We start from the raw sequence: 27,928 nt of genomic DNA, 5'->3' as shown, positions 1-27,928 counted from the left end.
TAATGGCAGACAATTCCCTGCCCACCACTGCTGACCTTTCCCTGTAATTTGCAGATGCAAGTGCATTCTACAGCGTGAGCTCTCCGTTCATGCAGGGTGCATGCTTCAGAATCATAAGCTGTGAGCTGGGGTCTCTTGCAGAGAAGAACATGTTGAAATGCTTCCATGAGGCCAGAACATTTGAAAATCATTTCTCAGCAGTGCAGAGTATGTACCGGTCTCCAATATGCTGCTGGAGTCCATTTCTTATAATCCTTGACCACAGGCCATACTGACTGGAGCTGATAGTTAAAGTTGAAGTCACCTCACTCAGTGGCGGAGCTTCATGCTCCAGCACCGGGGGGCGGAGAGCAGGTGGGGGTGGGGCTGGCACGCATCCTTGGGGTGTGGCATCCAGCGCAGGCAGGCAGGCAGGCAGCCACGATGGCACCCCACCAGGATTGCGCTGCCAGGGGCAGTGCGCTCCCCCCGCACTCCTCTTCCTCCGCCAGTGACCTCACTCCAGAACTGCAGACTCTAGAGAGGCTGGGCAGGTGTTGGACCAGGGTGGCAATGGGCTGGATTAGGGCCAATAAACTGCAGCTGAATTTAGAAGATGGCGGTGGTGTGATTTCATGGTTCTCAGGTGCAGGAATTAAGGAGATGTTCTGGATGGGTTAGCACTCCCCCCGAGAGAGCAGGTGCCTATCTTGGGTTGCTCACTTATCTCAAGTTGCAGCAGGAGGCCCAAGTGGGCAGGGACAACCTATGCACAACTCTGACTGGGTCATGAGTTTGAGACATTCCTGTATTGGGATAGCCAAGTCTATCCCAATAGACTTGGGAGTGAAATGGTGGATGTTTTGGAGGAGAACCCCCCACTCATAAGCATTTCATTTCATTATCATTGGCCCAACCTACTTTTACATTTGGTGACACCCACCACTGGAATGCAGCCTCAAAAGGTCGGCAATGTTCAAATCTAGTCCTTGGCTGAAAGTGATCTTCACCTCTTCAGCTGCATTTCCATTATTGCTTCACTTGATGGGAAGGCAGGCTGCAAGCTAGCTAGCTAACTAACTAACTAACTAACTAACTAACTAACTAACTAACTAACTACCTACGGTAACTAACTAACTAACTAACTAACTAACTAACTAACTAACTAACTAACTAACTAACTAACTAACGTAACTAACTAACTAACTAACTAACTAACTAACTAACTAACTAACTAACTACCTACGGTAACTAACTAACTAACTAACTAACTAACTAACTAACTAACTAACTAACGTAACTAACTAACTAACTAACTAACTAACTAACTAACTAACTAATATTGCTTTGCCAGCTCATCATCTGCTGGTGGTGGATCATAGTCACACCCAATCTTATTGGAACTGGTGCTGTCGTTTTCTATTCCTTTTCTGCATAGTTGTTTTTTGCATTGCTTGCCTTGTGGCCTCACTTATAAAAAAATAAGTAAATATCTTTCTTATCTGCAGGCTTAAGCGCATAAACTACTGAGGTTACCATTTCATTCATTTGACAAAGCAGACTCTCACCCTCAAAAACTTATGCTACAATGCATCTGTTAGGGTGCAATCCTATATATTTTTATGACTCAGCTTATTTTTGTGATTGTAAATTGTTTTTAACTGTATCTAACATTTTTTTTTAAGTTGCAATCCACAATGGAAGCTTAGGGTAAAGGGTGGGTAAACAACAACAACAACAACAACAACAACAACAACAACAACAACAACAACAACTTATAATAATATTGTCCCTAGGAGGGCTCAGTTGTCTTTCTTGCAACAGTTTAAGATTGCTACCTCTGAATATATGAGGTAGAACACATTGGTTATGCTTTTTACACACTGTTCATGGCAGTGCTGTTCTAGTTATGACTAGCTTGATATATATTCATAAGCACATGTGTAATTGTTGACTGCCAGGCTGGGGAGTATTGAGAAACTCAGTTTCAGTTCTCCTAAAGAAGGGGTCAGCAACCTTTTTCAGCAAGGGGCCAGTCCACTGTCCCTCAGACCATGTGGGGGGGCCAGACTATATTTTGAAAAGAAAAAAAATGAACAAATTCCTATGCCCCACAAATAACCCAGAGATGCATTTTAAATAAAAGGACACATTCTACTCATGTAAAAACACGCTGATTCCTGGACTGTCCACGGGCCGGATTTAAAAGGCGATTGGGCCACATCTGGCCCCCAGGCCTTAGGTTGCCTACCCCTGTCTTAAAGCGTAGGATGAGTTCTAGTTAGTTTCCAGGCATTTGAGTTGAAAAATATCTCATTAGTCAGCAATCCTTTGGACTTAATACAATGAGTCATGCATGGCTTTGCTCTCTGCTTGGCAGATTTAGTGAGATTCATTATATTCCAATGGACGTGTGACCGTAGGGACGTGTTCCCCTTCGCCAAGCAAGGTCAACCCTCTTGAGATGTTGCTGGACCAGAGCTCTCCTCCTCTATGACCAGGGTCCATGGGGACTGGGGCTGATGGGAGCTGCAGCCAAGCAACATCTGGAGGGCCACACGTTAGCCAACCCTGCCCTCAATTATGCAGATAGCTGGCTTCAAGTTCTCAAGTTAGTTGCAAGAGAAGGAAGATGGTAGGTCAGGTAACTTCTTTAGTTTGCAAAGCTTTCACTTCAGAGAAGCCTGACTTACCAACCTAACTCCCTTAATGGGTAAATAATATGTGCACCATGAGGAAACCTGGCATGAATCCTTGGCTGTCTCAGAATAGGAATACCTCTGGTGATAAATATCAAGAATATTTATTGATACTGAGACTAAAGGCTACAGCCTTGGTCTGCCTGCTTTTTTCTTATCCACATGTTAGCTTCGGCCTTCTTCTGTCCTCCCTGCCCCCTGCTCTGTCCTCGTTTTCTCTCTCCCACCCTCACCTCAGATTCCTTGTAATTCTTTCTGACCTTGTTCCAGTCCTCCTTGCATAGTTTCCTCCCATCCCATCCCTTTCAGGATCTGTTGAGCTCTAGCAATGGTAGGTGGGATTTAGGATGACAGCAGCTTAGCCAGTGTAAAGCAGGACCCCGTCCTTTTGTTCCTGTTGACCTTGTCTATTTCTCTCTGTCTTTCATACTGGTAAATCATCCTTCCTCTAAGAACCTCAGAGTGGATCACATATCCTTGCCTTCTGGCCTTCCTGAGGATGGGCTGTGGGAACACCAACTTCAGGAAACCCATCAATGGATGTTCATTGTTCCCCTCAAGGGAGGGGTGCTGTGTACTTGACTGTATATCCCAAGGATCATGGGGGAGGGTGGTATCCAAGTTGAGTACATGACCTCTCCCTTAGAGGATTATGGAGGAAGACGATGTCCAAGTCCACCTTTCCTTTTGAAGCAAAATGTCATTGAAATGGGGGAGAAATGCCTTCACATGAAGTCTTTGCAATTTTGGGAGAGGGGAGACTGCAGTGCTGGGGAGCAGGCAGGCTGGCGAGCCCCCCTAGATCTAGAGGCCCTAGGCTTCAGCCTACTTAGCCTGTACATAAATCCAGCCCTGCATATGGTACCCAAGCACAAATGGTGTCCATTAAGGCAGCTTCCAGGGCCAAATCTGCTTAGCTTCAAGAGACTACTCTCTCTTGGAAAAGGAACAGGGGCAAGCAGGGGTCTTTCTGACAACCCAGCCCCTCCACAAGAGATTGACAGTTGGGCAATTCAGTGCCAGAGGTTTCATCCCCATTGCCTTGCTCCATTGCAACTAGATTATCTGTTTTTGACATATGATTGAATGTTGGGAACTGAATTAACAGAGGAAGGAGACAAGCAAGCAAAGCTGGCACTTAGAGATGAAGATTGTTTGCCGGTTAGTTGTCTTGCTTGTACAACATTTTAAACATTTCCAATATTTACCAAAGCTCTTTTGAGCTTTTATCTTGAAATCTCTTTTGTTCCTCTCTTTGGATTGTTTTAATACATAAGGTGATTAATCACAAGCTTGTAGTTTCTTCCCAAGTCTGGTAAATACTGGAATAGACATCTGTAAACAAACTATAGCATCTCTGGAGCCTTTTCTAAACATCAGCACCAAAGAAATAACAAAATCATCAGCTAGTAAATGTAGGGCTAAACTTTTCTCTGCTATACACATTTGTTGTTGACATTCATCTGTCTCAAGAGACAATGGAGTTCACCTCGAGAGGTGAAGTGAAACCGCTGGAGAATCACAGCGCCTGCTGTGGCTGCAGAGAATGGTAACTCGTAGCTGCTGACTCCCATGTTGCTTTTGCTATGTTAGCAGCACTGAAGTGACCTCTCTGGAGCACTGGCCTCAGCAGCATGTCTGGAGGTCCTGGGCTGCCCAGACAACAAGACCCACCTCTCAGTCTTGCTGATGTTGTCCAAAGGAAAGCAGAGCGATACATTTGGCACCAGTTTGGCTGCAGGAGGTGCCGGAAGGAGGCTTACAAGACAACATCCAGCTGTCTATATACCTATACAAAAATTGGTGGGATTCAAAAGTGCTTGTAGCATATAAGCATTTACCTCTGCACCATAATGTCAGAGCAGAGAGATTTCTAGCTATCTTATGTTCTTCCAGATTACATTTTCAGTATTATGTTTCCTTTATTCTGTGCTTCTAAATAATACTGAACCAGCATTTTCATAATCATGTTCCTGAAGCTTGTGGCATACCAAAAAAATGAAAAAGGTGTCCTGTTTTCAGAGGATCTCAGTCTGAAAATTGCCAGCCCCCCTGTGCCCTGCATTGCTCAGAAATTCCAAGAAAACAAAAAAATCAGTGCAGTTTGCCGTCTTGATTCAAAATGGTGTCCAGTTGTATCCCAACATACATGAAAATCTGCTCCTTGATTTCAGGAACCATCAGGTAGAATTTGGATCTGGTATCCAAATGCATAGCAGATAAACAGCTTTCCAAAATATATAATGGATGAGCTACAACCTCCCCTCTAGTTTGGCGTCCACTATGTATGCATCAGTATTGCACATACAGTGGTACCTCGGGTTAAGAACTTAATTCGTTCCGGATGTCCGTTCTTAAGCTGAAACTGTTCTTAACCTGAGGTACCACTTTAGCTAATGGGGCCTCCCCCTGCTACCGCACCGCCGCTGCGCGATTTCTGTCCTCATCCTGAAGCAAAGCTCTTAACCCGAGGTACTATTTTTGGGTTAGCAGAGTCTGTAACCTGAAGCGTCTGTAACCCAAGGTACCACTGTAATATACATTTGTTAGAATTGATTCCCTTGTCTTCTGCATGGGATTCAAGAAGAAGATACAATATTTATTTGGATTGCTTGGCGTGTGGAATTGGAAGCATCATGGCGAAGGCAAACACTGAAATGCAAAATTAACTGGCATCACATATATAAATATCTAGTTCATACAAGGCCCCTGAGAAGGTTGTCAAGGCTCAGATTAGTAAATCCACATCTGCAAGAAATGAGCCACATTTCTGTGTCTTCCAAACAACGCATTTCTTCCCAAACTGCCAAATGACAAATAAGTTGGGGCAATGCTGAACTAAGGATTTGTCGTTTCGAGCGCTTTCCCCTGCTTCTCCCAGAGGAATCGTTTCCCCTTTGATGCATGAACCCTTCCCAAGAAATATGGAACTAATTTCTGTTCACATCGCCCCAGCTAGCTCTTTTCTGTGTCATAAGACTGAGCTGGGGGGGGGGGCACTTTCCAAAAGAGGCTTTTCTTGTGAGATTTTCAGCGTACAGTTTGAATCTAATTAGGGCAAGGAATTCCATTGCATCAACTTTCCTCACTGGATCACAGTCCCTCTGCTCACAGCTGGAAGTCCTGATTTAAAAAACAAACAAACACAAAAGAGATATATGGAAAAGTATGTGTGTGTGTGTGTTTTAAGAAGGACTTTTGGCAACTTTTAGTGAAGTCCAAAGTTATTTCAGGGATTCCGCTTTCTAGTTTTGTAAATGTAGTTTAACAAACGGCTTCTTTTTCATCCTATTTTTGCTGCATAAGAGATTGGCACAGCAGGAGAAAATAACTATCTTGACAAAACCTAACCATACTTGCAGTTTCCAAGCCTGGAATTTATTTCATTTTATTGCTGCAATGTTACTAGGCCTTCACAAAGCACCACTGATGCCTGGGAACTGCTGGGTAAGTGTTGAAATGCTCTCATTTCCGCAGATCCAGGCAGCAGAAAATGATATTTCAACTCCCACCCTTCAGTGCAACCATTATGCAAACTAATTTCTCATGTTATTGACTTCTCATTCTATGCTTTTGAGCTATGTCAATGCTGGTGAGATGGTTACAAATAATTAAAACCGAGATTTCTTCTGAACTCAGCTTCTAAAATTTGAATTGTGTATTTTTATTTCTACTGGCAGGAGGGAAAGTTTTGAAGCATTTCAAGTTTGGGAGCTTACCAATTTATTATTTATCAAAAAATGTTTAGCCTGCCTTTTAGACTTCAGGGCAACATATTTTACTTGAAACATAAAAACAAAACTCTAGCTCTAAAAACATAATAAAATAGTAAAAGAGAGCTAGCAGTGGTGCTATCTAAAACCACTCATTGAAAGGGAATTAACAGATCAAATCAAGGCAAAGACCTGGCAAAATAAAAACTTTACAGTATGTTGAAATGTCATCTAGGAAAGTCATCTAGCACCCCAAACAAACAAACAAATACCAATGAGAGCAGGACATGGAACATGGTGCAAGGGCAGGCTCACAGGGGAGAGGTTGTTCCTTCTAACAGCCCAGGACCAAATTGTTTAGCCCTATTAAGGTAAAGGTAAAGGGACCCCTGACCATTAGGTCCAGTCATGGCCGACTTTGGGGTTGCGCCGCTCATCTCGCTTTATTGGCCGAGGGAGCCGGCGTACAGCTTCCAGGTCATGTGGCCAGCATGACTAAGCCACTTCTGGCAAAACAGATCAGCGCACGGAAACGCCGTTTAACTTCCCACCGGAGTGGTACCTATTTATCTACTTGCACTTCGTGCTTTCGAACTGCTAGGTTGGCAGGAGCAGGGACCGAGCAACGGGAGCTCACCCCGTCGTGGGGATTCGAACCGCCAACCTTCTGATCAGCAAGCCCTAGGCTCTGTGGTTTAACCCACAGCGCCACCCACGTCCCTTAGCCCTATTACTTCCAGTTAAACTAATAACTGGCATTTCGAATTGAGCTCAGAAGCCTATAACCAGAATGACACCCTGCACAGTTTGTGAACTCAACATGCCCAGTGCCTCCTGCCAGTCATGTATGGTGGTTTGATAAACCACTTGCTTTTGCTTCTTGTCTTGAACTGCAAGTCTATCTTGTGGAAAGGAAGATACAGGATGATTCTACAGTTCCTTGAGGACATTAAGTAAACGTCAGCAAGGTATTTAGAGGTGTCAGTAAGAAGGCTACAATCATGGTGGAAAAATTGAATTATTTGTTTAAACTCACTGAAGAGATGAGGACAGAGAACAACCCTCTGGAAGGTTCTTCTCCACACGCACAGCCCATTGATTTGAGTGGCAGCTATACAAGAGCCCCATGCTCCACTTGGGGCTTGCACAGGCAAACTTCCCAGAAGATCATGCCCTGGCTTTCATCACTCTAGATTCACATGCACAAGGAAAATCCGATAAGAAAAAATGAAACTGCTTTGTAAGCCTAAGCGCAGTAAGTTCTTCTAGTCGGAAGTTCAAGCTGAAGGAGGCCACCATCTTATTTTGAAGACATATGTTCTTCCAAGATACACGATTCAACACTGCAACTCTTTTTCAAAGGCAGGAGGAGATTCTCTGTTGCTTGGAGTTATGGAAGATATAAATTCCCAAATTCTCATCAAGCTCAACCATGCCATCACCTCTCTGTCAGAAATGCACAGACCTTGCAGTCTTTCTTTCTTTCTTTCTTTCTTTCTTTCTTTCTTTCTTTCTTTCTTTCTTTCTTTCCTTCCTTCCTTCCTTCCTTCCTTCCTTCCTTCCTTCCATCACCTCTCTGTCAGAAATGCACAGACCTTGCAGTCTTTCTTTCTTTCTTTCTTTCTTTCTTTCTTTCTTTCTTTCTTTCTTTCTTTCTTTCTTTCCTTCCTTCCTTCCTTCCTTCCTTCCTTCCTTCCTTCCTTCCTTCCTTCCTTCCCATTTCTGGCTCTGAAACTGCATGTACAAGAGTCACTCTCCAGGCTGCAGGAACATATGTTCAAAGAGGAGAGTTTCCTTTCCAAATATCCCTTGCATTCCATAAAAAAGTTTTCAGGAAGGCACCACAAGGTAGTAGTAGTAGTAATAATAATAATAATAATAATAATAATTTATTATTTATACCCCACCCATCTGGCTGGGTTTCCCCAGCCACTCTGGGCGGCTTCCAACAAAACACTAAAATACAATAACCTATTAAACATTAAAAGCTTCCCTAAACAGGGCTGCCTTCAGTTGTCTTCTAAAAGTTTGGTAGTTATTTTTCTTTTTGACATCTGGTGGGAGGGTGTTCCATAGGATGGGTGCCACTACCGAGAAGGCCCTCTGCCTGGTTCCCTGTAACTTGGCTTCTCGCAGCCGAGGGACCTCAGTGTCCGGGCAGAACAATGGGGGTGGAGACGCTCCTTCAGATATACAAAAGTATACAAAAAGTATACAAAGGTTCAATAAAACTACATTAAAACTTACAGAAGTAGCACCCAACAGGGGGTCACAACAGAAATATCAACTTATTACAGTAAAATGGTATCATTCTTGAGCAAAAGACTGAGAGAATGAGAGAGTTTTCAGCAGATGCCCCAAAGCCATCAATTTTGGTGCCTGCCTTAAGTCAGAGGAAAGGTGATTCCCTCTGACAAAAGGGTCTCCCCCCCCGCCCAGTTGCTGCCAAACAGGTCTCCACAGATTATGGGCAACACAACCAGTAGGGCCTCCTTGGAGTACCCTGGTGATTGAGCAGATATTCCCTCAGGTGGCTTAGACCAGAGTTGTTTACAGCCTTGTAAGTCAAATCCAAAACCTTAAACCTTCTGCTTGTTAGACATGATATCACAACAGTGGCGATGATAATGTAGCATTCTGTAATGGATGAGCTCCGGCAACAATGCATGTGCAGCCTTTAGATGGATATAGTGGACTCTGTGTTGAAGCACAATGACTCCAGACAAAAAAATGTCTGCAAGAAATTGTTAGCTGTTCTGATTATTATTGCAGGACTAGACAGACCAGTCTTCAAGAAGGGTCTTTCACCCAGTAACCCTTTATACAAAGATTCTTTGTCTGTCTATTTAACAAATAACCATTTAGGAAGCTGGCTTGCCGGCTTCCTTTGCAGACTTTCAAGGCTTTTGTTAGGAAGCCTTTCAGGAAAGCTTTTATTATCTTAGCATTATAAAGGTGTAATTTGATATTATTTTCAAGTACTATTTAAAAGGAGGTCACAGCCAGTACAAAAAGAAACAGCCCTTTGCTTCCTTGAATAATTTAAACGGAGTGAGGCCTTGCTGCATCTCCCTTAAAAGCAGGGACATTTCGCCGTTCCAGTTCCTGGACCCAGCCACTCACTCACTCACAGGGTCTTGTTGGAATCTTTGTTGTTGTTGTTTAGTCGTTTAGTCGTGTCCGACTCTTTGTGACACCATGGACCAGAGCACGCCAGGCACTCCTGTCTTCCACTGCCTCCCACAGTGTTGGAATCCAGCTTCAGCTTATTGTTCCATCCCTCTCCCAGTCCAAGAAACAGTTTTAGGTCTTTAACTGCACACCTGATCCAGGTGTGATAGAGAAACAGCGCTCAGTGTCATCAGAGAGGAGATGGGTGGTTGACATGACCCCTGCCAAATGTCCTCTCCAGGGTTGCAGAGTCTGAGTAGCTTCTTGTTATTCTGGAGAGCTGTGTGCCAGGAAGCCAGCCAGCTGAGGGCTAGAGCTTAAGCGGCACAAGGGTCTCTGAAGCTGACCAGACACTGCTAGTGTACGTAATCATGCTGACCATGTGGCAGAACCAACAGCAAAGGAGGGTCATTTTGCAGTAGGCATTTCATCCTCTAGTAGCCTGCTAGCAGAGTTAATCTGGGTGGTCCAAAGGTTATGGATTCCCATTGTGGGAGAACCTGATGTGACCAGCTGGCTGCACATTTTGAAAATAAAGATGCTTGACTTCGGAGGGAGCTCTACTCCACATTTGTTGGAGTCCAAGCACCCATTGCCACAGTCTGGGACGTGCTGCAGACTCTGTTTCAGTTTATGCAGCTGCGGACAAGGTGCTTACAACGTTATGCTTCATCATGTGAGGGGGGAGTCCTTGTGGTACCATGACTTCTAAAGAAACTGGCCTTGAACCCTTTGGTTCAGAATACCTCTCAACCAAATAAACTTCCTTCATAGGGAAGGTGCTGGAGAGGGTTGTGGTGGGGTAGCTGAAGGCATTCTTAGATGACATCTAGTCACATTCCCATCTGGACTCAACCCTGGACACAGTGTCAGTCCCTCGTTTTAGCTGGCCCCAGGCGCAGGCAGCAGAAAACAGCTTTGATCAGAGCATTTGAGGTTATTCCCTTGATCACTCTTCATCCCAGAGTGATTTGATAGCCAAACCTTCTGTCTGACTACCATTAATAACCCCCTCCAAGGCAGTCTGTCCCAGGGGCATAGGAAGGCGGGGCGGTGGGGGCAGTCTGCCCCAGGTGTCATCCCTGAGGGTGAGTGACAAAAGTCCCCTTGGGCAGATTGCTGCCATGCATGCTGATTGTCCCCCCCCCCCGGTGGATCACTGATCGGCCCTCCCTGGGTGGATTCCCCTGCCCCCTGGCAGATCACACGGCATGTGTGCCACTCCGGGTGCCTGAGTAGCTAGCTCTGCCACTGGTCTGCCCTCCCCTGGCAGTCCCCTTGCACCTACTTCTTGACCTTTGGGCGGCTTTTGATACCAGTGTGAGAGCCAGTGTGGTGTAGTGGTTAAGAGTGATAGACTTGTAATCTGGGGAACTGGGTTCGCTTCCCCGCTCCTCCACATGCAGCTGCTGGGTGACCTTGGGCCAGTCACACTTCTTGAAGTCTCGCAGCCCCACTCACCTCACAGAGTGTTTGTTGTGGGGAAGGAAGGGAAAGGAGATTGTGAGCCACTTTGAGACTCCTTAGAGTAGTGATAAAGCGGGATATCAAACATGCAGGGATTCAGAAGGTGTTATGTTCTCCCATCGCCATATCTTTATGGTGGGGGGAAATGCAGCCATTGAACTTCTGCCTGCTGAGCCAATATTAAAAGCTCCAGAATCCTAAAAACCATGTTACTGTATAAGGATGTTCAAGCTTGCAAACTTTCAGCCCTTTGCATTGATGGTTATAACCAAGCACTCATGTGTATGCGAGAGAAATCAATAGTTGTCACAAACGGACACTAACAAAACCTTTACTGTATTCTGAAGCAAAGTGTAAAGGATAATAAACATGCTATTTATTCCCAAGGGGAAAGGAATTACCTTGTGCAGACATAATACAGACAAAAATACAGCAGTTGTTCCATGCTGGAACATCGCTCACTGCCTTCTGATCAGGCTGCCTCTTCCTTTTTACAGTTAATCCGTTTCCATGGATTTTCACAGCAGAAGCTGGAGGGGCTCAGTGCCGATTGGCCAATGACTATAATGCCACAGTCCACCTCCTTCCCATAGTAGATTTCTCATGCTGGCTACTAAACAATATTGTGTGTCTCCACAAGTTGTTTTTTTTTAAAAAAAATATTGTTAATTAAATCATTTCCCATATTTACTACTATCCTGTGAGACAGGCTAAGTGGGCAGTCTTGTTTAAGCATTGTCTAGGAATACCCAAAATTGATGCACTAATTGAGACTGACAAGCGAAGCGAAGTGCAAAGACACCTTTCATGGAGGAAAGTGGAACTTTATTTCATTCACAAAAACACCAGAATGTGCTTTATAGATCTGCCATTATGTATGGGAATATCGGTTTTCATAATGTATGGGGGGGCACAATATCATGCTTCTCCTTTCTGGCTTGGAGTGGCTAGGAGCCCACCCACCCATACGCTCCTTTGGAATCCCCTGGGTCATGTCCCCCCCCCAATTCTTTCCACACTCAAGGAGGGGCTGCCATTGAGGAGGGGTTGGGTGCCTGGACGCATCAGACAGGGGAGGGGGGTTTAAAGAGGCAGGGGGTGGGGCTCTATGCTGTTGCTCCAGCTGTCTGAAAGGGGGGCAGAGGTTTGCAGCCATAGGCTGCCTAGAGAGCTAGTTAGTAGGGAATCTCATTGTATATCACTTGCACTTTAGGAACCAATGTAACTGAGAGCTTTGCCAATAAAGAATTAAAGATCTTGCAGCTTCTCCTCATTGGTCCAGGTGCGTTCAGGACACCCACCAGGTCCAGTGGTCACCTCCTGCCACTGTAAACTCCCTAGGTCTGGATGGGAAAGAAATTGTAGAATCATAGAATGGTAGAGTTGGGAGCCCGAGGGTCATCTAGTCCAACCCCCTGCAATGCAGGAATATCAGCTAAAGAAACCCGGAAAGATGGCCATCCAATCTCTGCTGCAAAACCACCAATTGGTTCCTACTTCCTCCCAAGGGAGACGGTTCCACTGTCTAGACCTGCAGTCCTTAAAGTGATCTGAGAGGGGGCAGGATGATTTTCCAGACTCCCGCCATGTGCCAGGCAGGCAGAGTCCAAACTGCATTTCCCAGAACCTCTCCCAGAATCTCAGAGCAGGAGAGCAAGTTGACTGGGCAATGTAAACAGACTAGTTCTTGTTGCTAGGCAGCACGTAACCAATTCCAGAGTCCAAATTACAAGAACCTATTTATTTAAATTTGACTAAGAGTGGAAGAAAGTGGAAGTGGCTTGAAAAGAAAGAAAACACATGTTCCCCATCTAAGCAATTTACAAATTATCTTCAGCGGATATCCAAAGCATCCTGGGTCATCTGAGGCGATTCAAGGGGGAGAGCCAGAACCCAGAAAACGTAAATCTTTTTTCATCTCTGTGAACTGAAAGGTGGGGGGCTGGCCAGGTAAGAGGGGGGTCACCAATGGGGGCCTGTGCCATATCCCTTGGGCATCACATCCTTGAGATGTATCCTCTACACAGAGGGGGATTTGACCAGCAAAGCTGCGACAAGAGATGGGAGTGGAGCCAATCTCCTAGCATTTCCTGTAAGCTGAGAGCTTTCCTGTGTGGGAGATGCTTTGGCCATGACTTGCTATCTGCTAGTTAATGGTGTAAAAAGTTTATGGGGCAGTTAAATTCTATGAAAGGGACAGAGAGAAGGAAGACTGGATTTTTGATACACGAAGGCAGTGTCTAGAGATCCAGTCCACACTCCACCATGAAGCTGGCTGGATGACTTTCACTATTTCTCAACCTGACCTTCCTCACAGGATTTTTGTGAGGGCATAAGTGTGGGTGTGCCTTTAGCTGCTTAGATAAGGTATGGGATATACTGTAAATGCAATAAATAAAATCATTTTTGTCATGGTTGCGTTTTCATTTTTGGCTTTTCCGCCCTCCTGCTGTTTGTGTAAATTCCTGCTATCTGCTTTTGTGCAAAACTACAGCTGCTGAAAAATTGAGGGACGCGGGTGGCGCTGTGGGTAAAACCTCAGTGCCTAGGACTTGCCGATTGCATGGTCGGTGGTTCAAATCCCCACGGCGGGGTGAGCTCCCGTCTTTCGGTCTCAGCTCCTGCTCACCTAGCAGTTCGAAAGCACCCCTAAGTGCAAGTAGATAATTAGGTACTGCTGTATAGCGGGAAGGTAAACGGCGTTTCCGTGTGCTGCTCTGGTGCCGGTTCGCCGGAGCAGCTTCGTCACGCTGGCCACATGACCCGGAAGTGTCTGCGGACAGCGCTGGCTCCCGGCCTCTTAAGTGAGATGACCGCACAACCCTAGAGTCGGACATGACTGGCCCGTACGGGCAGGGGTACCTTTACCTTTACCTTTAATGGCAACAGAACATCCAGAATCAAATCCTCCCAGAGGGTTCCATTCTGTTCAGTCCATGGAAAGTTGCTTTAGCATCCACACGAAGGGCTTATTCACATTTAAAATTAAGATTGATTCAATGAAAATTGATGTTTTGGGTAACCACAGCTTCAGAAACCACAGCTTCTCCATAGTCTGTGGTTGGTTTGTTCAGACAGAGAGATGTAAGCAAAATAACACTTTAAAGATCATATGCCTGGAATTTCCCAGACATATGGAATACAGTGGTACCTTGGTTTACAACCATAATCTGTTCCAGAGGTCCATTTGTAAACCAAAACAGGTTGTAACCCAAGGTCCACTTGCTCCAATGGGGCCTCCCAAAAAAATTTGTTCGTAATCCAAAAAAAGGGGGGGTTGTAATCCAAAAAAGGTTGCAAACCAAGGTACTACTGTACTGCAATCGGAAGCAGTTTCCAGGCAAAAATCTCTTTAAATGTCTGGGAAAATCCGGACGTATGGCAACCCATGTCAGCGCAACAATTTTTCTGTCTGGATTTTCACTGTTTGAAATATGGCAACCCTAGATAGTACCTGATGATAACCGTATTATAATGCCACATGAGATCTCCCTCATCGTGCTCCTGTCTTGGAAAAAGCACCTCATGACCACACAGGTTGGATGCTTTTAGCACCATAAAAATCTGTCTGTAAAGCTACACGACTGCAGTACCAGCAACAGCTCTGGAAAGTGGAAACACCCTGATTCAATGGTACTTTCCTTTCAATTACAGACAACTGTATCCTGTCTGCTTCTTATTTAGTTATTGCCTTTAATTACATTTTCATTCTGCTTCGTTACACTCTCATAACTGCATGACTTCCTTTCTTGTGTCCCTGTCCTGCCAAAGCTGGCGCAGTTAACAGAGGAGCCTATCTGTGCTCTTGTCGGATCTCTGGCTTGCGCCGGAGGCTATCTTAGCTGATGTGTGTGTTGGAGTTCAGTGTATCCTCCTTTCCCAGCTGTCAGCTGGAAAAGGCATGAGTGGGAACAGTGTGGGTGGAAATTTGTGTGAATAGATATCATCTTGCAAGTCCACTGTGATGCGTAGCCTGAAAGTCGCAGAAGAAGAATCAGCCTGGCCAGATACTGAATGGTCAGTACAACACTTGTACACCACATGTCCCAAATCACGCTTTGTTTATTAAAACCCAATTTTGCAATGTTTTAATTAAGCAAGTTGTAACTAAAATCAGCAAGAAAGTTTGAAGTGTGCATGCACATGAAAGCTTATACCAAGAACAAGCTTAGTTGGTCTCTAAGGTGCTACTGGACAATATATATATATCGACTGCGTCAGACCAACACGGCTACCTACCTTGAATCAGCAAGAAAAGTTGCTCACAACGTATTTTCTAACTCAGAAGAAACACACACACATAGAGACATGAATACAAGTTTGTTCCAGCAGACATTATCCTATTTGGTTGCATCATCTAAGTGATCACTTTGTCCATTTCCATGGTACTTTAGTCCTATGTCTGTTGTCATGGTAACAGTTGCGGCATCCTCTTCTTTCAAGCTAGGATTCCATTCCAGCAATGCATTTTCCGTCAGGCATTCTGCAACAAGATTACCATTGCTGCCAGTTGGGAGGGTTAGACTGTAACATTTGTTAGGGCCAAACTATGCACCATGTATCTCTAGGCTGATGCTCCCTATATTTTAAAAGCAGATTTAGGGTGAGGAGAGTGTGTCACCACCCCCCAAATTCCCCCATATGACATTTCCATGGATTGGGGCTCTGTGAGTGGGGCTTTGGAGTGGAGAACAGCAGTTGGGAAAGGGTTAAGCACCCTGTTTCTCTTCTCCCACTCACTAAATACTTTTCAAGCGGCTAAGGCCACCAAGCTCCAGGCACCCCTCACTTAGGGTTGTCCACCTGAGGTCAGCTAAAGTCAGATCAGACCAGGGTGGAGGTGAACCTGGGTTCTTTTTTTGGTTGCGATTGTTTGGATCTGTACTTTATTTTGTGTGTGAGTATTTTTGTATTTCTTTCTTTCTTATGTAAACCACCTGGGATTACTTTTATTAGATGACATTATAAGAATAGCTGCACTGAATAGCTAAATAGCAGATATACTGATAAAATGTTTTCTTTGCAGTAGGAAATCTTATTTGCAAGCTTTATCTTTGAACACGGCTGTCACAAGATGTAGCTCTGGCTAACAGAAACGTTCCTATAACTTAATCAGCTGGCAACCTCCTGCTGTTGGCACTGGAACTCCTGCTGGCTATTGCTCATTCTGCAGAAGAGAGATAGCACATGATGCACAGCTGTGGACTGCCTAGCCGCATCTGTCAGCTAAGTGAGGCAGCGGAGGGGGGGCAGGGAAGCTCACAGCTCGGTTTGTTTGGAGCGAAGCCGCCTTCCTGAAGAAGTCAGAGCGGCTGCTCAGAACACACATTCAGGGAAACAAGATGAAAAATCCCATGCCAATGTCAACTAGAAGTTAAATCTGTGATGTCGGCAAGCTGGGGAAGGAGGGGAATCTCTTCTTTCTTTCTTTTTTAATTTTGCATATAGGAACAAACATACAATCAGTTGCAGTTTCCCCCCTGTGCTCCCCCCCCCAGCAACCCCAACTATATCCTGCTGTCTAAAATAAAACATTAATTCAATAGCTGCCAATTTAAAAAGTGTCGTTCCCCAGGTTCCTGCGTGTCTCGGGTGGTTTACACGACATGTTCTTTCTTTGCTGCAAATGAAATAAAAGTGGGCCACGTTTTGTAAAAGTTTTGTGGATGCTTACATTGTCTTTCTCATACCTTTTCTGTCAACTTTCCCATCAAGAACAAGTCCCAAACATAAGCAGCATAACAAACGCCATATAGGTTCGTATTCAATGCCCTCCAGTGCGTAACAGCAGGAAGGGGCGCTGCAACTATAAGATGAATAATTACAGTCTCTGTCCCTAAGATCTTGTACTTCATCTGTAAATATTGAAAGCAGTGTCATTTTCGGATCTAAAGTACCGTATTTTTCACCCTATAACACGCACCCGACCATAACACACACGTAGTTTTTAGAGGAGGAAAATCCGTAGGCATGCCACCCGTAGGCATTCCTTCCATAACACGCACAGACATTTCCCCTTACTTTCTAGGAGGAAAAAAGTGAGTGTTATGGTGCAAAAAATACGGTAATTGTCTGAGTTGTAATTTGTTCCATTTTCTGAAATATCTGTAACCCAGAGTTTTTAATCCGTGAGCATTCCCATCAAGGAGGAGCTGATTTTTCATAGCACGGCAGATGGAGGCCAATAAGAAGAGAAGTACCTTGGGAAGGAATGGGGTTTGACTTCACAGGACGGATCGTTCTTTTTCTTGTGGCTGCCTTCTGTACTTTGCTTTTACTGTATCCCATCCCTTCTCCAAGGATCTCGAGATAAATACGTGGACTTTCCTGGACTGAATCACAGCCGGGTTTTATCCTCTGCCCAGCATCCTAAACACAAGGAACTATGGAAAAGGTCCCAGAGAAGGGCTTTTACAGAGCAGCTTTTTGGCATGAATATTTTCCCTGTAATCGCCCAGGATGGGTGAAAATGGCCACTTACCTAGTGCCTGGGTGGGCGGCAGTTGTGGCCTGTCATGGCAGGCCCACAGCTCCACAGAGAAAAGGCCTCCCCATTGTGTGGCCAGCAGTTGGGGGATTCCCCTGGCCGGCCACAAAGGAAAACAGGATAGCCCACCATCCCCTAGAATTTCAAACTGGCCAGTTAGGTGACCAGAGGGCCTGAGCTACACCTGAGCTACAGCCCTTCACATTAAGTTCTCGTGCTTCTCTTAAAAAAAATAAAAATCTTCTCTATTGTATTGCGGGGGGCATCTTACCTAGACTGCCACTGCTATTAGAACCGGTGTGGGGCACAGCTTGGGGCTGTGTGGAAAGCCCCAAGCATTATAGCATTATTATTCCAGTGGGGGAAGCAGCTTATTCCAGGCACATTCTTGTTGCAGAGGATCCAAAGGGCTTCAGAGCCTCCACGGGGGACTGGCGGTGTGGACCCAAGCTTCCTCCAACTAGCTCCCACTCCCAGCTTTTTCCCAGTGGCTCGCTGGTTTTACTCAGGCAGCTCACTGGGTCCCAGTCTGCCCTAAAAATGCCCCGCAGCTAATCCTCAGATCCATCTCCTCTATTCCAAGGACAATGGCGTCTTTGCTGTGGGGACCCAGAGAGCAAAACAGCTTCCTTTGGGGTTAGCTAGCTCTGCGTCAGCTGTGTCTTCTAACCAGTGGCGTAGCATGGGGGGTGCAGGGGGGGCCGGCCGCACCGGGCGCAACATCTGGGGTTAGGGCAAATCCACAGGTTAGGGGGCGCAAATCCACGGGTTAGGGGGCGCAAATCCACGGGTTAGGGGGCGCAAATTACTTGTCTTGCCCCGGGTGCTGACAACCCACGCTACGCCACTGCTTCTAACAAAACCAGTTCAGCTAATGCAATATGAACGTCACAAGATAATTTTACAGTCTTGTATCCTAGATGGGAAAGTACTTGTCTGTACTGGGGTTGTCTAGTTTATATACTTTTAATTAGCAATTTAAAAATACTTGAGATAGCTCTTCTGGGGACTTGGCTAAATCTGTTCCATTCCTTATGAAAGGAATTTATATTTTTGCTCTTTGTTTAATGGTTAGGCTAATAGCTTTCTGAATTTATTTTCCCCATTCCACTGTCTCCTGCTTTGCAAAATTAATTTTCCAATAAATTTTGTTTCATTGAGCTGTTTATATAGCTAATGGAACAGTTTCCAGATGCACGTTTTCAAGACTACTTAATTTTTTTCTAAAGAGTTTCCTGATTTTTGTTCCATACCTTTTTATAATGGGTGTCAGAGAATCAGCTGATCTCTGAAAAAGTATTTACTTCAAAATGGTTGCTGCTGATACTTCTGGAATGAGATTGATATAAAAATTAAGCATCTTAAATTAAATCAGGATTAAGATGTTTTCTCAGGATGGCGGAAGATGTGTGTGCCTTCTCTACGGAGGAGGGACAAAAAATGGGGGGGCAGGTGTCCCAGGAGGGGGCGTAAGAAATGTCCCTATTTTCATCTGAGGAATGTTGGAGGGTATGCATTTGGTCTGTCACCACGAGACTTTCAAATCAGGAAGGAGGTTTTGAACAATGTAGTTAAAACAGCTGCAATTTTGCTGTGTAAACTATTTTTCTGTCCAGCAGAGGACAGAAGAAGAATGAGAGATGCCTTAAACAACAAATGTTAGGAAGTACAGTAGATACTCAAGGAAAGGTTGACCCAAAGATGATCTCACCCTGCAGTCTGCTACTTAATCATTAAAAGGGTTTTGTGCTATTGAAATCCTTCAGCAATATCCATTTCCGCAGGCTAGAAAAGCCTCTTTGTCCCTTAGAGTGTCTGTGTGCTCCACTTTAAAGAGGGCAGACCTATATTGGGAGGGATGCCAGAGGACAGTTCTATATTTGAAGGAATCCTCTCTTTACCGAGCTAGCCAAGTCCAGTTTAAAGATAACCCTGATATGGGAAAGGGGGACCCTGGTGTTGGCCATCAGTGGAGAGCACCTGTGCAACAGTCTCAGCAGGTACATACTGCAGAAGGTCACCTGGCCACAGTCCCTTTACTATCATGTGACATACTTTTTCCATTCAAATGACGGTATTTGTTTTAAAACTTGCATCTATGCATATAAATTGACACACACAAATTTTATGCAAATCCATGTGATCTTTTGACCTCCTTTTTTTTTAGTGATGCAGCTTCCTCTTTTAAGCAGTTTGCTGCAGTGAGTTACTGGAATTCCCATTCATCAGATTTCAATTTCTGTTCCCTGGGATTTCCAGAAATTAAATCTCTGAGAGGTGTGAGGAGGGGGGCAAAGACCATAGAATTTGGGGAGGAATAAATAATAAAATTATTATTATTATTATATTGTTGTTTCCATTTTTAAAAAAACCTCATGTTGCATAGAATCAAAACAACTGAATAATGTAAGTAACAATACAGACCTGCAGGAGTAGATAGGCAGCATGTATCCTGTCTAGAAAACAGGACCAAACCACAATACATATCAAACTATATTTAGATAACTAAGCCATAGAGATGAATGAGATGTAGGAGTACAACTGAAGCCACACCCTTCATTAAAATCATAAGCCATAAAGCAAATTATAAGTCTTAGTTTCTCCGCTGCTCACTCGATGCTGCTGCAAAACATGTTCTGCAGGGACAATGTCCCATATATTGCTATACTAAGTCATTTTTACGCTGCTTCTTGAGATTTTCATTGCATTGTGATACTAGTGCATCACAGGCACTAGTAGCAGAAAAACCAGGTGTTGGGGGGCTTTTTGCAGAATCTATGGGTTATATGTATGATTAATGTATGATTGATATGAGTAAAAGCTGTGGTTGTCTGTGAAGGGGAATGGTTGCATACGTAAATTCACTGAAATACATTCATATTTGAAATATAGATGACCTAGCTCTGAAGCAGAGCTAAAAGATTAGCCTGTGTGGGTGTTAGAAAAGGTCAGGCTAAATTTAAAACAAGCCAGGTAGCAACATCAGTTAAAGCTTTGACTATACATAAGCCATTCCCAACCGCTGTGAAAGCCCCTTTGCAGCTGGAGCCTCTACTGAGGGACTCTTACGGTAAGCAGCTGACCAGAAAAAGAACAAAATAACTGGCTTTTGGTTTGGTTTGGAGTCAGTTGCCAGAGAAGTCCTCTATGTCCAACTAATTCTTTGTAATCAGTTATCTGGAATGTCGATTGAATTTGCATTTTAAACGTGAACTTCCCAAATTCACACTTCTGAGAACCAAAGCACAGCAATATTCCCAAACTTGCACTTCTCCAAATTTAGCAGTACAGTTCTCCAGCCAAGTATTGGGTACAAAAATTCATATAATGAGGTAAAGTGTCCCATAAAATGCTTATATTAGTGAAACTAACTATCAAAAAAGCATTATTTTAGGGGAAATTGCTTTGCAAAAGAAATGTTTGGAAGGAAAATTGCATATAAAAAGTGTATATTAGAAGAAAATTGCACTAAAATGCTAATAAATTTTCATGAGAACTCTTTTTAATAATTTGCAAATTGGTGTGGAAATGTGGAGAACTGATGTTAAGATGGGAAGAAATGAGAGAAACCAAAATTGACATATTCTCCCACCCCAGTTGTATCATGCTGGTTTCTGCCTGCCCACCTGCTACAAATCACTGGGGTCTCCCCTCTGGCTCAGCCCTCAGCCCTCTATTCCCAGGCTCTGCCAGATACCAGATTTTTAGAATTAACTGCTGATATCCCTAAGCATTATCCCCTTTATTATTACACCATGTGTTCAAGGTTTGCACCTCAGCATTCAAAAGTGGTTCCAGGTACACCTGCAGCCAGAAATTGTATGGTTCCTGAATTGTGACCTTTCGGAAGAAGTTTCTCTTGTCTTTGCAGAACTCAGTTCCTTCCTACAGGGGGTCAGTGATAGATCTTGGGGTCTAAACTTTCAGCGGCACCCTGTGCAACACCAAAATTTGGCACCCCAGGTTCTCATGCTCCCTTCTAAATCATAGTTGTGGCACCCCCTGAGGCGCCCCCAAAGCTGTGCGCCCAGAGTGACTGAACTGGTTGCCCTGGCCTATATCTGTCTCTGAGGGAGCATCTACTTCATATCATGCTGTGCTGAAAATGTACAGAAGCCCTGAAAATTCTGGCTAGCAGCTTGGCTTTTATTATATTAACCTAATGTTCCTGATTTGTACAGTTTGCTAACAGTCATTGGTTAGCAAAGTCATTCCAGAAAGCTCTGGAAATCAGCCCTTCCTCTACTTGGAACGTTTCAGGACACTTGGCGTGGAATTACTTCCACAGATTATGGGAAAACTTCACTTTTTAAAAAGTAGGTCACATCTGCAATCTGAAGGAGTGCTCTGATGAGAGCATTGAAGCCATAGATGAGGAACTTGGCAGCCTGCAGAGTAATTTGGAGAAAGAGATGTGAATGATCTTTACTTGCATTCTCCCACACCATGTTCTCGCACAGTTCCTAGTAATTTTAAAGGTCTTGTGCCCTTGAAATGAACAACTCTACCAAAAGAACCATTTTCTTTTTTCTTTCTCTCTTTGAGGGATGGCTCTCGCCCGATTAGGAATTCATAGCCTAGTGTCTGTGTGCCAAGACCTCACTCAGAATTATGACGATTGCTACCAGGGAGGCGCAAACCAAATGGCTGGTGCCAATTTGCCAAGTGGAAAAATTCCTACCCGGCCCCAACAATATGGCGGCCGACAAGTGTCCATAGCAAGGTCATATCAGAGCAAAGCGTGAAAAGAGGGTGGGTGGGTTGGGAGAGTGAGAGAGAGGGTCCTGGCCGGCCACGCTGCGGTTAAATCATCCATGGCCATGCCCTCTCTCAGTGCTGATTGGTCAGTGTGGCCCTGATGGCGATGCCGCCAGGATGACACAGAAGGGGGCGTCAACTCTCTGCCCCCCAAGCCAGATCACTGTTGGGTCCCGGTTGCCCAGCTGCAACGCCACCCACCGGAAACAGTGAGCAGACCTCTGCCGTGCTGTCCTTGGGAGAGCAATATGGGTAAGAGGAGGTTTAGTGGGGGGGGGAGCCTGGTGAGGGGCCTGTGGCGCAGACAGTAGGTGGCTGTGCATTGCACGAGCCCCTTTCCAGGCAGAAGCATTGGGTTTGCCCTATCAGCCGGCCCTTGGGCCTTCAGAGGCAGCTCCTGAATGCCAGGCCAGCTTCAAGTAAGATCTCCCTCATCCATGACCTGATTGTGGATGAGGAGGTGACATGGTTTGGATTACTGAGATCTGGTAGGTAAGCAAGGTAGGGTTGGTCTGATTGAGCAGTAGTCAGTTGTCCACTGGGTGCCCTGGGTAGGTGGTCCAGCATCCAAGCAGAATTGAGGGTCAGGGTGTGTGTGTTGCTCTCTCTGGGCTTTCCCTCTCCCACACGAGGCTTCCTGTCCCCATAACTGGCATTGGGTAATCAGAGCAGGCAAGGGAGTCTGCTGGTTCACTGCCCAGGAGCCTCCCTGTCTGAGCTGGCAAAGGTGGTGTTATGTACTGAGTTGAATAGGATCCAAACTGCAGCAGTCTGATTGGTCCTAGAACAATAGGATCCAAAAGGCAGCAGTCTGATTGGTCCTAGAACAATAGGATTCAGAATGCAGCAGTGTGATTGGTCCTAGAACAATGCAGCAGTATGATTGGTTGACAGGAACTACCCAATCATGCTCCAGATAGAAGTGAATCCACAACCTGATTGGCTTACAGTAGAATTCCGGAATTAGCCAATCATGTGCAGCCCATTGTGTAAATAATGTATATAAAGCAGATACTTTGAGGGGACTTTCATTCATTCCTCCTCACCACTATGAGCTGAAAAAAGAGCATGAAATCACTTTGCGACTCTGAGTATATTTCAGGTGGGCTTGGAGGTGCTGTTGAAGACTTCTAGGTTGCTGGTTCTGGGGGGATTTCCACCACACCTGGGGCAGCTCAGGACTTCACAGACACCACCATGACAGATATGGAGCTGTCCCAACATGTCATCAGCCTGCTGCAGGTGGCAGGTGTTGGTTCGGGGGGGGGGGGATAGCTATAAAATGATCCTAGATCCAGGTTTGGGGCAAGTATTCTTTGATGAGAGAACCCAAGAAGAAATTTTAAATCATAAAACATGCAGCAAAGCTGTTAGACCTTTAAAATATGCCCTTGTGAGTTCTTGTTCTTATATTTGGTTCCAATGATTGTTTATTTCATTGTATGTTGTTTTGAGTCACTTTAGTGGAAAAAGCGGCATTACATGTAATAAACAAGTAAGTAAATAAATATTAGGCAGCTCCCTTGGAAGCTGGAAAGGCAACAACTACTTGTTCTATTAACATTTCCTCCAACTGTTTCCTTGAAATTGTTTTTAATATGGTATTTTTAACTGTTGCAACCTATCCTGGGACCTGGGACCTGGGTAAAGGGAAGGTAATAAAAATAAATAAACCGTGCTTTCTCTTACACCTCTTTTTCTTCAAGTCATAATCCTATAGCGGCAAGTTGCAGCCTCACCAGCCGCCTAATTAGGGTGAAAGCAGCTGCCCTGATCTCACAAGAGGGGAAGGGGTAAGTGCGCAAGGGTGACTTTAAGAGCTCCACTGCAGTTCATGCACTGCTTGCTGCAAGACTGGATTACTGCAATGTGCTCTCTATGTGGGGCATCCTTCGCGCTTGACCAGAAGCTGCAGATAGTGCAGAATGTGGCAGCACGATTGCAGACCAGGAGGGAGGCCTTGGGCGAATCTACACTCATGGTTTTTAATGCTAAAAATGAGTTCTTTAATAATGTTAATACAGTGGTACCTCGGGTTACATATGCTTCAGGTTACATACACTTCAGGTTACAGACTCCACTAACCCAGAAATATTACCTCGGGTTAAGAACTTTGCTTCAGGATGAGAACAGAAATTGCATGGTGGCGGCGCAGCAGCAGCAGCGAGAGGCCCCATTAGCTAAAGTGGTGCTTCAGGTTAAGAACAGTTTCAGGTTAAGAATGGACCTCCAGAACGAATTAAGTACTTACCGGTAACCCGAGGTACCACTGTAATGCATTGATAAAATGCAACACCAGAGGGCGCTGCAGAGCTACCCCCATCCAAAACCCAGATAGACATTGTGAAAAAGGAAACGAAAAGGAAACCAAACACCTTGACATAATAACGTTTAAAAGGTGTGTGTAGATCCAGCCCTTGTCAGCTTATAGCACCTGTGCTCAGAGATCTGCACCGGTTGCCGACTTGCTATTGGTTCAGGGTGTTGCTATTAGTATATAAAGCCCTTAACAACCGGGGACCAGTTTGCCTACAAGATCGCATTGCTCCACAGGTGCCCACTTGATTGCTTCATTCGGTGGAATTGGCACGACTACAGGTGCCACATAATGCCCGTTCTGCCTTTGTACGGACTCCATCGTTTCGTGTGGCAGCGGCTACACTATGGAATTCCCTGCCTCTTGAGATCAAGCAGCCCGCTTCCCTGTATTCCCTGTACTCCTTTTGGCTCCTGCTTAAAACCTTCTTGTTTAAGACAAGCCTATCCGGATCCTTTGAAAGCGGAAGTAATTTTATCCCGTTTTTAGTATTTTAACTTTCCTATGTCTTAAAGTAGGGTTGTGGTTTTCTCTTGATTTTTACTGTTCTATCTTTTGTAAACTGCTTTGAGGTTTTTTACATTCAAGCGGCTTATAAATGTTATGAAACAAATTAATAAAATAAGAGCAACATGGCAAGCTGCTGAAGAGGCCTATAGAGCCACCTTGGGGCCACCATCTCTCCCCTAGCACTTTTGTCTGAGGGGAAAGTGAACTTGGGAGGACGGGGGGGGGGGGAGAGTAAGCCACAGGTACTTCCACTATTTGCTCTTTAGGAATTCCCATACCCCCCCCCCCCGCATTTTCTATGCGATTGGGGCAGGTCCAGGTGTTTAAACCCTCATAGTGTTTCAGCTTGGGTCCACTGCTATTGTGTGCCATTGGGCTCTAAATCTTGTCCTGCACAGACTTCAAAACTGAAGCTTTCAGGGAGATTTTTGGGAGTGTCTTGATCTGCAACTATAAAACAACATTTTATTGTGCTTGGTGGACATGTAAAAAGACTAAAAATAAATAAATATTGGATACAAATACATACCTTGATACAGCAGATTTTAAAGGTTAATATTCAATTGAAGCCGGAATGCTTTCTTTTAGGGTTAATGGGTACACAATTGACAAAGGATTACGGGAGATTACCCCAATATATGATCACAGCGGTGAGACTGCTATATGCATGAAGATGGAAAGATACAGCTGATTAAACTATTGGACTTGACTGAGATAGCAAAGTTAACGTGTATAATTAGAGAAAAATCATTACTGGCATTTATTGAGCACTGGAAATTTCTTACGGACTTTTTGTGTGAAAGAGAAAATGAATTTGTAGTATCTGGATTTGAAGAATGAATAAAAATACTGTTTTATAGAAGATAGAATGGTTGGATCTTATGAGTGAATGCCTTTTATCTTCATTTATTTTTCTTCAGGTCCCCCCCCCCCCTTTTGCTCTTTGGCTTTCACTCTCCTAAGGTCTTTCTTTTTCTTGTTTTCTTTCTGCCCCTGTTCGTTTCTATTAAGCAGCTGTTTTATTTCAGCATATTATAAAAAGATACTTTGTAATTGGTCTGTATTTCTGTATATCTTTGAATAAGTATCAATAAATAACTCTCCTTCGACATATATTTGAAAAAAGATATGTAACCATGAAACAAATAGCATGCTAATTCAAATGCCTTTTCCTGCTTTCCCCAAAACTATGAATTATTACGGGTGGGAAGAAAGAAGAATGCATAGCAGGGTTAGAACAGAATGTTTAGGGGCAAATCTCACTCACGGCTTAACACTGCTGTGATAGGAGTCACGAAAATAAATCCATACCCATATATTCATGTCTCACAGAAGCCCTTATCAAATGCACCTGATAAAGATTACACCCCTGGTTCTTCTGAGTTTAATGAGAACATTACTTCCTAATTCCCTGTGTGTGTCTGAAACCCACCATGGGGAGACTTAACACGTGATGGAATTCTCTGAAACTGCTTAGGAGGCAAAGATTTGGGATCAGGGAGGGAGGCAGACTGGCCCCCTTCACTGCGATTGGTAAACACAAAAGACTCCTCCTAAGACTGGCTGGCAAACCCTTCATTTCCATGAGAAAGGAAATTGCTAACTAACAGGCTTTGCAGAAGGATGAAGGCTTGTTAGAACCATTTAAGAGGACCAGTTGGATTTTGAGAAGGGCAAGCCCCCGCCTCCCACCGTCCTTCCATCAAAAAGCTGATACAGGGAGAATAATATGGAGATAGAGCTTCTTTTAAAACAGGCAGAAGGATGAAGTTGCTTCTTTTCACTCTGACAGGCCAGTTGTAGATGTTGAAGCAGAAAGGAATTTTGACCCTTTGTCAACAGAAGATGCTTGCTAAACTTGCCTGGCTGTTTCTCCTAATGCCATCTGGCCTGGTACAAGGACAATGGTGGTGGCAACAGCTGTGGGGCTCTCCTGGGACGGCTATTTCACCTTTGCCAGTGACCGCCAGTCCTGTTACTTCTCCCACGCCAAGGATATATTCAACCAGTGGCTGGGCATTGAGGGAGACTGGGGCCCGCTCAGCAGTTTCGGCAGCATGGGATACCACTGGCATGGCGTCACATGTTGCTGGTGTACCTTCCAAACCTACCTTAGCTACTGGAAAAATAGCCGTGCATTTTCCTAGGAAAACACCTATGGAATTGGATCTGGAGTACAGAACAGCGGAGAAAATAAATATGTGGAAACAGAAGAAAGCAGGTACATTAACTGTAAAATAAGAGATTGCCCCAGCAAAGTGGACTGCTGGTTTTCTTGTGATCAGTGGAGAGAGACCTTGATTCTAATTTCTGATCAGTTGTTGGGTGGTCTTCTGTTGGGTGGTCTTATTTCTCAGGGCTCGTCCATACTTCTGCTTGCCCCACTGATCTCCCCCTCCCAGAGAAACACGCTGCTTATTTAACACTAAATCAAAATAAACATCCATTGGTTTTTTTCTGCAGGTTGACGTTTGTTCCGATTCAGCACTAAAGAGCAGTTTTGGAGAGCCAGTGTGGTGTAGTGGTTAAGAGCAGTGGACTCATAATCTGGGGAACCGGGTTCGCGTCTCCACTCCTCCACATGCAGCTGCTGGGTGACCTTGGGCCAGTCATACTTCCTTGAAGTCTCTCAGCCTCACTCACCTCACAGAGTGTTTGTTGTGGGGGAGGAAGGGAAAGGAGAATGTTAGCCGCTTTGAGACTCCCTAGGGTAGTGATAAAGCGGGATATCAAATCCAAACTCTTCTTCTTCAGTTTTTCCTGGGGGGAGTGGCAGGACAAATGGAAAACCACTCAGACCCATGCTTTCTAGGGACAGGAGAAGTGG

General features: G+C 44.6%; 1 protein-coding gene across 3 annotated transcripts in view; it reads left to right on the top strand.

The window, feature by feature from the left end:
* The window catches only part of COL15A1 (collagen type XV alpha 1 chain), a 129,329-nt gene that overhangs the window by 15,242 nt on the left and 86,159 nt on the right, over positions 1-27,928 (top strand). For 2 of the 3 annotated variants that reach the window (XM_028702494.2, XM_028702495.2), the window contains exon 1: positions 26,945-27,322. The exons of the other annotated variant lie outside the window; for it this stretch is intronic. In XM_028702494.2, coding sequence (XP_028558327.2) covers positions 26,947-27,322 — 376 coding nt within the window. In that variant the 5' untranslated portion in view covers positions 26,945-26,946. Of the gene's footprint in view, positions 1-26,944; positions 27,323-27,928 lie in introns of those variants that run through there. 3 annotated transcript variants of the gene reach the window in all.

This window comes from Podarcis muralis, chromosome 13 (genome assembly GCF_964188315.1).
Source record: "Podarcis muralis chromosome 13, rPodMur119.hap1.1, whole genome shotgun sequence".
Taxonomy (NCBI): domain Eukaryota; kingdom Metazoa; phylum Chordata; class Lepidosauria; order Squamata; family Lacertidae; genus Podarcis; species Podarcis muralis.
Note: the sequence above shows the minus strand (reverse complement) of the source record. Positions and strands in the feature narration are given on the sequence as shown.